This window comes from Amblyraja radiata, chromosome 2 (genome assembly GCF_010909765.2).
Source record: "Amblyraja radiata isolate CabotCenter1 chromosome 2, sAmbRad1.1.pri, whole genome shotgun sequence".
NCBI classification, from domain to species: Eukaryota; Metazoa; Chordata; class Chondrichthyes; order Rajiformes; family Rajidae; genus Amblyraja; species Amblyraja radiata.
The window spans coordinates 144,237,892-144,252,105 of record NC_045957.1 but is presented as its reverse complement, the minus strand read 5'-3'; the positions used below and the strand labels follow the sequence as shown (position 1 = coordinate 144,252,105).

General features: G+C 44.1%; 1 protein-coding gene across 2 annotated transcripts in view; it reads left to right on the top strand.

The window, feature by feature from the left end:
* The first annotated feature begins 1,360 nt into the window (after window positions 1-1,360).
* The window catches only part of slc12a7 (solute carrier family 12 member 7), a 254,830-nt gene continuing 241,976 nt past the window's right edge, over window positions 1,361-14,214 (top strand). For both annotated transcript variants that reach the window (XM_033016701.1, XM_033016690.1), the window contains exon 1: window positions 1,361-1,889. In XM_033016701.1, the coding sequence (XP_032872592.1) occupies window positions 1,730-1,889 (160 nt within the window). In that variant the 5' untranslated portion in view covers window positions 1,361-1,729. The remainder of the gene's footprint in view (window positions 1,890-14,214) is intronic.

The window sequence follows — 14,214 nt, the reverse complement described above, 5'->3', positions numbered from 1 at the left end:
CATCGTCACTGAAAGTAAGCATGCAGGTACAGCAGGCAGTGAAGAAAGCGAATGGCATGTTGGCATTCATTGTGAGAGGATTTGAGTTTTGGAGCAAGGAGGTCCTACTGCAGTTGTACAGGGTCCTGGTGAGACCGCACCTGGAGTATTGTTGCAATTTTGGTCTCTTAATTTGAGGAAGGACATTATTATTATTAAGGGAGTGCAGCGTAGGTTCACCAGGTTAATTCACGGGATGGCGGGACTGACATATGATGAAAGAATAGGTCGACTGGGCTTGTATTCACTGGAATTTAGAAGGATGAGGGGATTTCATAGAAACATATAAAATTCTTAAAGGATTGGACAGGCTAGATGCAGGAAAAATGTTCCCGATGTTGGGGGAGTCCAGAACCAGGGGTCACAGTTTAAGAATAAGAGGTAGGCCATTTAGGATTATGAAGAAAAATGTCTTCACCCATAGAGTTGTGAATCTGTGGAATTCTCTGCCACAGAGGCAGTGGAGGTCAATTCACTGGATGTTTTCAAGAGAGAGTTAGATTTAGTTCTTATGGCTAAAGGAAGTGTGGGTTCACAAGGCTAATTCCCGGGATGGCGGGACTGTCATATGCTGAGAGAATGGAGCGGCTGGGCTTGTATACTCTGGAATTTAGAAGGATGAGAGGGTATCTTATTGAAACATATAAGATTGTTAAGGGTTTGGACACCCTAGAGGCAGGAAACATGTTCCCGATGTTGGGGGAGTCCAGAACCAGAGGCCACAGTTTAAGAATAAGGGGTAAACCATTTAGAACAGAGATGAGGAAACACTTTTTCACACAGAAGAGTGGTGGGTCTGTGGAATTCTCTGCCTCAGATGGCGGTGGAGGCCGGTTCTCTGAAAACTTTCAAGAGAGAGCTAGGTAGGGCTCTTAAAGATAGCAGAGTCAGGGGATATGGGGAGGAGGCAGGAACGGGATACTGATTGTGGGTGATCAGCCATGATCACATTGAATGGCGGTGCTGGCTCGAAGGGCTGAATGGCCTAATCCTGCACCTATTGTCTATTAAATGAGTGACGTTTCGGGTTGAGACCCTTCTTCAGACTGTCCTGTCCCGCTGAGTTACTCAAGCATTCAATGTGTATTTACAATAACCTAACAATCTTTGAATTTTTTTTCACTGCCAGCTAAATGCCGTTTTCCACGGCCTCCAGTATTTGTGCAATGAATTAACAGAAATTGAAAACAATAACATTAAAAAAATCGTATGATTGTTCTTCTTTCTACAAACAGTTATTCTCAACCACGCTGGACTCCAAGCCGAATAGAAGGTTGGCCATCTGGTTGCACCACTTGGCTGCGCTGGCTGTGTGCCAGTTTCAGAGTCAGCAGCGTAAACTGCTGCCTAAAGGTCACATTTTATCCGAGGCCAACAGATTCGCTGAGTGTCAGACGCTGGGAGCGACACTCATTCGCGATTTGGGACCGCTTGATGCGTGCCACAAATAACAAAAGGAGTCTCATGGGCTGAACACAGATGCAGCGGATGCATGTGCTCCAGAGTGAGAGGTGCTACACGTGTTTTTATTGGCGAACCCAGGTTTGAAGTTGGCGCTGGAGTTGGAGACTGCCGAGAGGAGGTCAGCGTTGGTTTTGCTCTCCTTCAAGGGCTGAGAATCCGCCGATGAACAGGAACACTGGCGCTCACAGGCAGACGGGCTACGGACAAGGAGGCACAAGGGCCCGTCATGTCTCAGTCCCAGAGGTTTTTGGTCACCACTGTTCGCAGCCAGATAGACGGGCATGTAATTGATGAGATGCAGAATAAGGACAGTAACGGCACCAGTGCTACACAGGAGGAAAGCTCAGTGCCCATACTGGAGTACCTCAGGGAGCCAAATAGATACGGTAAGAAGGCAACACGTGAACCGCTGAACGGAAAGAAAAACCTGCTGCACTTTCCCATTGTGCAAGCAGCGAAGCTGATTCCGGTTCTAGAGTGCTTTCTTCTAAAAGCTAATGTGGAAACGGGAAGTTTGGGGTGCTATTTGTTTTTAAAGCAGCTAAACTCTGGTTTGTACGATAGCGTTGGGCTTGCGAAAGTCTGTTTGAATACATTCCACTTGCAAACAAATACTGGAAGCCGTGGTAATGAGGAGATCAATCCGCCAGTAAAATATTGGTTAACGTTGCGATCCTTAAATATTTAGTTTTTCGTGTGTTTCATTGTGATTCATTGGCAATTCCATTTATCCGACGCCCCCTGTGAATTCGCCCATTGTTCATTTTCTGTTTGTCTCTGCATTGACATCGGCACCAGGTCGCCAGAGGATATTTCCCAATAAATTAGAGCTCTTTTGTCTCTCTGCCACTCTGTTCCAAACCTTTCCCCGCTTCCTTGGCTGACTGCATTGGTCCTAATTTTATATTCCTGGTGTTTTCATTAATGTTCTGGTATTAGCAAGAGTTTGTTGTGAATTTGGGCTAAAAGTGAGACAGGAAAGCGCACCATTTTGAATTGTCAGAATTGTACTTTAAGGGTTTGCTAATTCGTTTGTAAACTTTTTTTTTGTATACGAGTTGATATAAGTTATTACAATTATTGTGTACGTTCTTTTAAAACTCGCACTGTTTTAATGTGTGGCAATGTTTTCTGGAGTTAAAAAACAAACTGCTAGAGCAACTCAGCGGGTCATGCAGCATCTATAGTGAAAATGAAAACGCGACGTTTCAGGTCGGAATGTTTCTACAGATTGGAGTAGGGAGAGAGATGGAAAAGATTGGCGATAGTGGGGCAAAGTGAGGTGAGTGATTGTTGGATACAGTGGGAGGAGGGTGATTCGCAGATGGGTGAAGTAAGTGACAGAGGCTGGAGGTGAAAAGGAGACAAGGTGTTAAATGTAAAAGGTTGAGGGCAGAGCTGTGGACATGTATGGATTTCAAGGCATTTGACAAGGTTCTGAATGGTAGGCTGCTCTGGGAGGTTGGATCTCATGGGATCCAAGGAGAGCTAGCTGACTGGATAGAAAATTAACTTTGTGGAAGGAAGCAGAGGGTGATGCTGGTAGGTTGTTTATTGAATTGGAGGTCTGTGACTAATGATGTGCCTCAGGGATCGGTGCCGGACCCTGTTTGGCATCTATAATCAATGATTTGGAATGACGTACAAGGCATGATTCCTTTGCTCTATAGATGCTGCCTCACCCGCTGAGTTTCTCCAGCATTGTTGTCTACCCACAAGGCATGATTAGTAAGTTTGCTGATGACACTAAACTGCAATAAAGTGAGTTAATGTTGTAGATAGCAAAGATGGTTGTCAATAATTGCAGCTGGATCATGATCAGTTGGGCAGGTGGGCTGAGCAATGGTTGATGGGATTTAATACTGAGAAGGATGAGGTGTTGCATTTTGTGAAGTCTAACCAGGGCAGCAATTTCAAAGTAAATAGCAGGGCTCTGGAGATCTAGGAGTGCAGGTGAATGGTTCTTTGAAAGTGGCATCACGGGTAGATAGGGTGGTCTAAAAGGCTTTGGTCTTCATCAGTCAGTGTTTTGAAATGGGGAGGTCATGTTTTGCAGTTGTACAGGACATTGATGCCACATTTAGAGTGTTGTGTTCAATTTTGGTCATCCTGTTATAGGATGTTGTTCTGGACAGGGTGCAGAGAAGATTTGAGGATGTTGCCAGCACCCAAGGGCCTGAGATATAGGAGAGAGGTTGGGCAGGCTAAGGCTTTATTCCTTTGAGAAGTCCCAGATGAATGGAAAATTGCCAATATTACCCAGCTGCGAATGATATGAACAGAGGTGGAAGGGCAGGTAGTGTAGAGAAAGCAGGGATTCTGCAGAAGGACTTGGACGGGTTGGGAGAGTGGGCAGGGAATTGCAGATGGAATATCCTGTAGCAAAGTGTGGAGTCATGCATTTTGGTAGTAGGAATAAAGGTGTAGACTATTTTCTAAATGGGGAGAGAAACCAGAAATCAGAGGTACAAAGGGACTTGGGAATGCTAGTGCAGTATTCCCAAAAAGTTAATAGACAATAAGTGCAGGAGCAGGCCATTTGCCCCTTCGAGCCAGCACCGCCATTCAATGTGATCATGGCTGATCATCCACAATCAGTACCCCGTTCCTGCCTTCTCCCCATATCCCCTGACTCCGCTATTTTTAAGAGCCCTATCTAGCTCTCTCTTGAAAGCATCCAGAGAACCTGCCTCCACCTCCCTTTGAGGCAGAGAATTCCACAGACTCACCACTATCTTTGAGAAAAAGTGTTTCCTCGTCTCCGTTCTAAATGACTTACTCCTTATTCTTAAACTGTGGCCCCTGGTTCTGGACTCCCCCAACATCGGGAACATGTTTCCTGCCTCTAGTGTGTCCAAGCCCTTAACAATTTTATATGTTTCAATGAGAACCCCTCTCATCCTTCTAAACTCCAGAGTGTACAAGCCCAGCTGCTCCATTCTCTCAGCATTTGACAGTCCCGCCATCCTGGGAATTAACCTTGTAAACCTACGCTCCACTCCCTCAATAGCAAGAATGTCCTTCCTCAAATTAGGGGACCAAAACTGCATACAATACTCCAGGTGTGGTCTCACTAGGGCTCTGTACAACTGCAGAAGGACCTCTTTGCTCCTATATTCGATTCCTCTTGTTATAAAGGCCAACATGCCATTTGCCTTCTTCACTGCCTGCTGTACGTGCATGCTTACTTTCATTGACTGATGTACAAGGACCCCCAGATCCCGTTGTACTTCCCCTTTTCCCAACTTGACGCCATTTAGATAGTAATCTGCCTTCCTGTTTTTGCTACCAAAGTGGATAACCTCACATTTATCCGCATTAAACTTCATCTGCCATGCATCTGCCCACTCCCCCAACCTGTCCAAGTCACCCTGCATTCTCATAGCAAGTCAAATCAGTAATCTGCAAGTCGAATCGGTAGTAAAGAAAGCGAACTCAATGCTAGCATTTATTTCAAGAGGGCTTGTTTTTCAAAAACAGGGATGTAATGCTGAGGGTCTATCAGGCGCGGGTATGGCCACATTTGGAATATTGTGAGCAATTTTGGGCACCATATCTCAGGAAGAATGTGCTGGCTCTGGAGAGTGTCCAGAGGAGGTTTACAAGAATGATCCCAGGAATTAGTAGGTTAACATATGATGAATGTTTGTCAGCACTGGGCCTGTACTCGCTGGAGTTTAGAAGAATGACCTCAGAAGACCCCTTTAGAAGAGGGACTTCATTGAAACATACAGAATAATGAAATGCTTGTATAGAGTGGACGTACAAAGGATGTTTCCTCTAGTGGGAGAGTCTAGGACTAGGTCATTGTCTCAGAATTAAAGAAGGTTCTTTCAGGAAGGAGAGGGGAAGGCAGAGATAGATAGATTATTGATTAGTACAGGTGTCATAGATTAAGGGGAGTATGCATTATTGAAGTATGCTCATGCAAAAGTAGGGAGAGATAGATCAGCCATGATTGAATGGTGGAGTAGACTTGATGGGCCGAATGGCCTAATTCTAGTCCTATCACTTATGAGCTCACAATGTTTTAAAAAAAACATTTCAACAGGTACATGGATAGGATAGGTTTGGCGGGATATGGTCCAAAAGGTGGGACTGGTGTTGATGGGGCATGTCGGTAAGCATGGACAAGTTGGGCCGAAGGGCCTGTTTCAATGCTCTATGACTGACTTTGAGGTAGTTCAGATAGGTACCACTACAACATTTAAAAGGCATTTAGACAGGTACATGCAGGAAATGTTTTGAGTGAAATTGGCCAAACACTGGCAGGTGGGACAACTGTTGATGGGGCATCTTGCTTGACATGGGCAATTTGGGCCAAGGTGCGCTTGTATCTGTGCTATATGGATCCATGACTAAAGTCGGGGGGAGGGATATGGGTGGAATGGAACAGGTGAGGGGAAAGAAGGGCAGTAAAAGGAAATGTGTGACTTGGGGATGGGAGATGAGCATATGGATGAGGGGAAAGGTGAAGGGGAACCATGGTGGTGTGAGGTGATGAGAGAAACATGTGCCTGCCGGGGTGGGGATAGGGGAAAGAGAGATTGGAGGGGGGTATCTGAATTCCAGCATCTGCACCTGTATTTTCTTGTGTCGCAGTGTTGAGTCTGTGTTGTTATTGAAGTGTGCTCATTGCATTGTTTTGAGAAATGTACCAAGTATTTTTGTTTGGTTGAAACATGGTGCATTTGGTATTCTGTGGGGAGTTTCAGTATGGTAATGTGCTAAATAATGTAGTTACTGTCCAAATCCCAAAATGTGTAATTGAATAATAGGATGAAAGTAACAAAGAAAACATTCAGCTAGCAAATAGTATCTTCAATTTTTAAATATTTGTTTTCTATATCAGTGATTCACTGTAGTTTACATTTCAGACCATATATTTTAATGTCCTGTCTTTATTGTGGAACTATATTTGTAATTAGTAGGTGTGGCTGTTTCAATCAGTGCAACATCCACGTTGTCTTATGATGTCAATTAAACTCGACAGCTGTTGTACATTCTAAAACTGAGTGCTTTACTACATTTGTTAAATATAATTCTTAATTATAGGGTAAAATTAATTTTAATTTGTGACTGAGAGGAGTTAAGTTAGTTTTCAAAGTTGCAATCCCTCGCCACTTCCTGATGTAAGAGCAGTCTGTAAATGTACCGGATGCACCGGACAAGTGCCTGATTATGTGTTTGTCAATGGTTCACAACACAAACCTATAATCATGGATAAATTCCAGTCTGGCCTTGCTTCTTTTATTCTCTTATCATAGTTTAAGCCACCCACATCCGCTTCAACCCCCACATCTTATTTCTAATTTTAATTAAACCTGACCTGCTAACATGGCTGCATTTGTTTTATAATATTAGTTGTTTAAATGCATGCAGCAAAAATAGAAATACAGCGAGATTCGTGTAGTATGACAAGGGAAAAGGACCTCTGGTTGCATTCCCAATCAATACAGTAAATAACCATGGGACATTTTAGATTTTTAGTGCCAAGGTGCACTGCTGTTTGTTTATGCATCAGTTTCTAAAATCACCAGTACCAAAGCTGGCAATGTAAAGGCAAATATTTTCTTTGTTCATGTTCACAAGGATTATCTTTCATATGAGTTATTAAATCAAGGCTCCATCTGCGTAAAGAAAAGCCCCATGATATTATTTCAAAGAATTGCAGGGTGGTTATCCGTCACAGCTAATATTTATATCGTGACTAACATCAACAAATTCAATTTATTTGAGAAGTGTCAAATTGCTCATGGTAGGGTCTTGGAGTGTAGAAGACAGTTGCTGTGGTTTCTTTGTTCCAGGAAGAAATGTCTTGGTGATAAAGTCCTTTGTGATGGACAAGTCCTTGTGAAAGGAAAAAATCATCTGTTTTCTTGTTTGGAATATTAGTTTATGATGGCTTCCATTACCATAACTAAATTGTACAAAAGATTTTTAATATGGTTGTCACATTTATTAATTGTGTAAGTGATCCACGCATGGAAGGTTTGACATCTGCTCCTTCGTTAGATAGATTTTTGGGTGCTTGAGAAAGTATAGGTGTGAATGAGGTAAAAACTACTCGGTTTCATTTGTGATTTTTCTTCAGAATTATTTTGAAAGTATACACAAACCCAGTTATAAAGGAATACGTCTAAGAACAAGCCCCTCTTACTATTACTATAGGTGGTATGTTGTACATGTCATTTAGAATGCTCAGATTTTTTTATAAGCAGTAATATTGCAAACTGGTAGATTGTGTCTTGAACTGTAAATTGTAACTTATACAATCACTTTATAAATATCGTAAGATGTATAAACGTTATAGTTCCTTTAGTTTGTGTATTTTGGCTAGAATTTCTAAATGCCTGCATTTTCTCGACTTTCACTATGGAGTGGAAATACAAATCAACAAATTCAACTATGGAGTGGAAATACACTCCATTTCCACAGGTGTGTATTGCATTGTCTTTGGGATAAACAGGGTCACTAGAAATCTTCAATTTATAAAACTTCTGACCATTGAGCAGATTAACTGACAAGCTTAATACATTGGGAAAGCTATATGCTGCAAGATAGGAATCCTACTATGCACTTTGTCAAGTACTTCGGTGTAAACTTACTGTCTGAACAACTGCCCCACCAAACCTCCAGTGTTGTGTGGCAGAACATGTGTCAAGATGGAGCCTGGCTCAATTGATCTGATTGTTGAAGGCACAGCCAACATTTTATTGCTCATCTTCAATTGCCCTGAGAAGGTGGTGATGAGCGATCTTCTCAAACTAATTTGGAGATGCTCCACAATGCATGGGAGTTCCAAGATTTAGACTTGGTGATAATGAAAGAATGGTGAACTTTTCAAGTCAGAATGGTGTGTGACTTGAAGCGTATAATGCTGGAGGCACATTGCAGACAAGTTACACCAGAGGGGAATGTTCAGGATAGATAATGAAATGCCATTGAGTAAGCTAATTGGTCCCACATAAAAACATAGGGAAGAGGGGGCTTCTAGCTATCTCTGCCAATCTGTGATAGTAAATCACCAAGCAAGGATATTGGTCCAGCTCTGGGTCAGGAGTAAACTGTATAGTTTATATAGATCCCATCTCACTCAGAAATGGCTTGAGTGACCCAGGATTCTAAAACTCATCCTCCTGTACCATCCCTTCAGGCACTCATTCATCTGACCTATTCTTCTATTCTTATACTGACTCGCTGGTGAAATTGCAAACATTCAGAGATTACAACCTTATGATGTCCTGTTCTTTAAATAGCTGCATAGCTTCCTAACCTCATCCCTTCTACTACTTATAGAGTCATACAGTGTGGAAACAGGCCCTTCAGCCCAACTCGCCCACACCAGCCGACAATGTCCCAGCTACACTAGTCCCACTTGCATGCGCTTGGTCCATATCCTTCCAAACCTGTCCTATCCATGTACCTGTCTAACTGTTTCTTAAATGATGAGATCGTCCCAGCCTCAACTACCTCCTCTGGCAGCTTGTTCCATACACTTACCGCCCTTTGCATGAAAAAGTTAACCCTCGGATTCGTATTAAATCTTTTCCCCTTCACCTTGAACCTATGTCCTCTGGTCCTCGATTCCCCTACTCTGGGCAAAATACTTTGTGCATCTACCTGATCTATTCCTCTCATGATTTTGTATACCTCTAAGATCTCCCCTCATCCTCCATGGAATGGAGACCCAGCCTAGTCAACCTCTCCCTATAGCTCACACTGTCTAGTCCTGGCAACATCCTTGTAAATCTTTTCTGAACCCTTTCAAGCTTGACAATATCTTTCCAAAAACATGGTGCCCAGAACTGAACACAATATTCTAAATGCACTCACCAACGTCTTATACAGCTGCAACATGACCTCCCAACTTCTATACTCAATACTCTGACTGATGAAGGCCAAAGTGCCAAATGCCTTTTTGACCACCTTTATTTACCTACAACTCGACCTTCAAGGAACCATGCACCTGTACTCCTAGATCCCTCTGCTCTACAACACTACCCAGAGGCCTACCATTTATTATGTAGGTCCTGCCCTTGTTTGACGTCCCAAAATGCAACACCTCACACTTCTCTGTATTAAATTGCATCAACCATTCCTCCGCCCACCTGGCCAATTGATTCAGATCCTGCTGCAATCATTCACAATCATCTTTGCTATCTGCAGAACCACTAACTTTTGTATCATTAGCAAAATTGCTAATCTTACCCTGGATGTTCTCATCCAAATCATTGATGCAGATGACAAACAGTAACAGGCCCAGCACCGAACCCTGAGGCACACCACTAGTCACAGGCATCCAGTCTGAGAAGCAACCTTCCACCATTACCTTCCATGGAGCCAATTTGCTATCCATTCAGCTATCTCTCCTTGGATCCCATGCGATCTAACCTTCCAGAGCAACCTACCATGCAGAACCTTGTCGAACGCCTTACTGAAGCCCATGGACACAACATCGACAGCTCTGCCCTCATCAACCTTTTGGTCATGTCTTCAAAAAAATCAATCAGGTTTGTGAGATACGAACTCCCACGTACACAACCATGCTGACTATCCCTAATCAACCCTTGCCCTTCCAAATGCCTGTATATCCTATCCCTCGGAATACTCCCCAGTAACTTACTTATTACAGATGTTAAGCTCACCGGCCTATAGTTCCCAGCATTTTCCCTGCAGCCCTTCTTGCTACATACATGTATCATGACCTTTGGCTGTTTGCCCTTCCTTTTCAAAATGTCCAACCGCTGCTCCAAAACATCCTTGACCCTAGTACCACGAGGTAACATACCAAACAGGCGTCTTTTTTGTAACCAAAAATAATTTAAATCTACTATTGACAAAAATGCACACAAAAATACAAACAAACCCACCACCATAATACAAAATAAACAAATGTTCTTGAATATTAAATAACTATTTCCCCATCTTTATTGAGGATACCCCTTGCTGTGCCCAGCGCTCCCGGAAATCCCCCAAGATGCCCACAGACAGCACATAGTCCCTCTCTAAAACCACCCGGGCGCAGCAGCTGGCTCCAGTGTTCACCACAATATTTAACCTGTCCCTGGCCAAGTCCATGGTCCCTACCTGCTTCAAGAGATTCTCTATTGTCCCAGTCCCTAAGAATGCCCCTCTAGCCTGCTTGAATATCTACCGACCGGTGGCCCTCACCTCAGTGGTCATGAAATGCTTCGAGAGGCTGCTCAAGGACAACATCTGCACCTTCCTCCCTTGCACCATGGTTTCCACTGCAGTTCGTATACCGTCCAAACTGATCCACAGATGATGCAGTCTCCCAGGTTTTGCACACCACTCCTCTCTTACCTTGACAGCCAGAAGGGGGGGGGGGGGCTATATGAGGCTACTGTTCATTGATTTCAATTCAGCTTTCAACACCATAGTCCCCACCAGACTTGCTGATAAGCTACTGGGACTGAATAATCCTCTGTGTGCCTCGTTCCTGGACTTTTTGACCACCAGGCCCCAGATGGTCAAGATGGGTAGACATACCTCTAACCCCCTCACCCTGAACACAGGACCCCCCCCCCCCAGGGTTGCGTCCTCTGCCCCCTACTGTACTCCCTGTACAAGCATGACTGTGTGGCCATGTTCAGCTCCAACTCCATCAGTTAGTTGGCTGATGACACAGTGGTGGTCGGCCTGATCTCCGTTAACGATGAGATGGCCTACCTGGAGGAGGTGGCTGACCTGGCATTCTGGTGTCAGGATAACAGCCTCTTGAATGTCACAAAAACTAAGGAGCTGATTGTGGACTTTAAAAGGGCACAACAACCAAGGACGTACATGGCACCGGGGATTAATGGGACGACTGCGTATACGGTGAGCAGCTTTAAATACCTGGGAGTACACATCACAGAGGATCTGACATGGACAACACACACAGCCACACTGGTGAGAAAAGCAAGGCAGCGCCTTTACCACCACAGGCAGCTGAGGAAATTCAGAGTCTTTCAATCCTTCAACTCAGGCTGTGGAAAGCATCCTGACCGGATACATCTCTATCTGATTTGGCAACAGCTCTGCCCAGGACAGGAAGGCTCTGCAAAGAGTAGTGCATTTGGCCGAACACACCACGGGAACTACACTCCCACCCCCTCCCCCCCCACTCTTTGCAGGACCTATACACCAGGAGGTGCAGATCCAGAGCCTGCAGGATCATGAAGGACCCCTACCACCCCAGCAACGGACTGTTCCAGCTGCTGTGGTCAGGCAAGCGCCTCCGCTGTCACACAGCAAAAACAGAGGCTGAGACGCAGTTTCTTCCCCCAGGCCATCAGGACTGTAAACTCTGATCTCACCAGGGCGTAAATATATTGTTGCGGCTTTTTAAAATGTAAATACTGGTTCTGTTCTGTTGTTTTGCACAATCCCGCAAGCATTGCCACTTTCATTTCACTGTATATCTTGTTTGTGTATGTGACAAATAAAGTTGACTTGATGTAAACCCAGAAAAGCGGTAGGTAGCTGGCTCAGGCCGAGCCTCCTTCCGCCTGGTGCCGTGACTCACAGATGGCCAGCTTGGCTAGGCCTAACCTGAAGTCTCTTTGGTGGCCACAGAGACACCTTCTTTCCCCCTTCTGTACAGAAATGCCCAACATGCTGCTATAAACTTGGCTATCCCGTGGGAGGCCATGCCCCCATCCACCAACAATATACAGCTCGATATACTTATTAGAAAAGGTTATAATCTTAGGTAATTCCTTACTCTTTGGTGGTCACCCACCTGCCTCCGTTATGTACCTGCAGAATAAACATCTAATTTAACATACTGTCAACTACATTTTTGCGTTCCAGGTGCTCCAACGAGCTAGGGGCTCAATTCAATCCAGTGGATGCTAGGCGACTGTGGCTGAGCCTGAATATCATTACGAGCTACAAGCTGAAATCGGGGGTTATCTCTGGCAACAACTGATCCCTACTAGATGAGTTAAATGCCTTTATATGCCTGATTTGAACAGGCAAACAATATTCCACCCAGGTGTGTTCCTCCATCCCTCAAAGGGTTTCTCCTTACTCCTTGGTGGCAGATATCTGGTATGCTTTTACAAGAGTAAACTCTTGGAGAGTGGCCGACCGGGATGGGGTTCCTGTATAGTTCTGAAATCGTGTGCCAAGCAACAGGATACAGTCTTCGCTGACCTCGTCAACCTGTTGCTTTATTTGTTTATTTTTCCCATCTGCTTCAAGGAACCCTACACCATTCCAGGCACCAAGAAATGTGAAGTGACCTGAAATATCAATGACTTGCATCCAATAGCTCCAGCAGCAACCAGAATAAAGTGATTTGAAAGACTGGCAAAGGCCCACATCAGTGCCAGTCTTCCGGACAATCAAGAGTCCTTGCAATTAGTGTACAGGCAAAATAGGTCAACAGAGGGTACCGCTTGTCATGGTGTCAGGCCAACAACATAACCCTCACTGTCAACAAGACAGTAAATTTGTTTGTGGATCTAATGAAGTGAGGGGGGGTGAACATAACCCTTCTTCAACAGTGCTGTTGTAGAGATGGTTGACAGCTTCAAGTTTCTCGGAATTCATATCACCAAAAACCTAACTGGTCTGCTCATGTAAGATAGTGATGAAGAAAACGCAGCGTATTTACTTTCGTGGGTGTCAAGAGTTTTTTTATCATATTTCCCAAAATGGAACAATGAAATTCTTCCTTGCAGCTGCAGTGCAACAGGTTTGTAAATGCAATGCTCACTATAGCTAATTTAATAAACAAAAAAAAAGTTCAATAAATAAAAAACTCAACAGTGCTAAAACAAAACAAAGCTCAAAGTCTCTAGTGCAACCCAGGCATTTCGTAATTCGTATTTAGTTGGAGTTCATAGTGTTCGATTGCCTGATAGTTATTGAAAAGAAGCTGTTCCTGAACTTCGATGTTACTGTTTTCAGACTCTTATACTTTCTTCCTGATGGCAGGAGTGAAATGAGGGTGTGGCCAGGGTGGTGTGTGTCCTTGATGATATTGGTTGTCATTTTGAGATAACACCTCTTATAGATTCCTTCGATGGAGGGGAGATCACTGCCCGAGATGGACGGGGCAATGTCTGCCACTTTTTGAATCTCCTTCATTCCTGGGCGTTTGACTTCTGAACCAGGCTGTGATGCAATCAATCAATATACTCTCTACCGTACACCTGTAGAGGTTCAAAAGAGTATTCATCGACATTCCATGTATGAGAAGATTTGTCTTTTTCAATGGGGATTCTACAGATGTGCTATAGAAAGTATTCTGAGTGGATGCATCTCAGCCTAGTATGGCTACTGTTCTGCTCTTGACCGTTTTAACCTGCAGAGTGGTGAACATAGCCCAGACCATCATGCACTCATCAACAGACAATAGGTGCAAGAGTAGGCCATTCGGCCCTTTGAGCCAGCACCGCCATTCACTGTGATCATGGCTGATCATCCACATTCAGTACCCTGTTCCTGCCTTCTCACCATATCCCCTGATTCCGCTATCTTTAAGAGCTCTATCAAACTCTCTCTTGAAAGCATCCAGAGAATTGGCCTCCACTGTTTTCTGAGGCAGAAAACTCCACAGATTCACAACTCTCTGGGTAAAAAAGTTTTACTTCCCTTCATCCCAATGGTAGGAGTGAATTGCGAGCGTGGCAGGAATGGTGTGGGTCCTTGGTTGATATTGGCTGCCTTTTTGAGAGGCTACCTCAATGGTGGGGC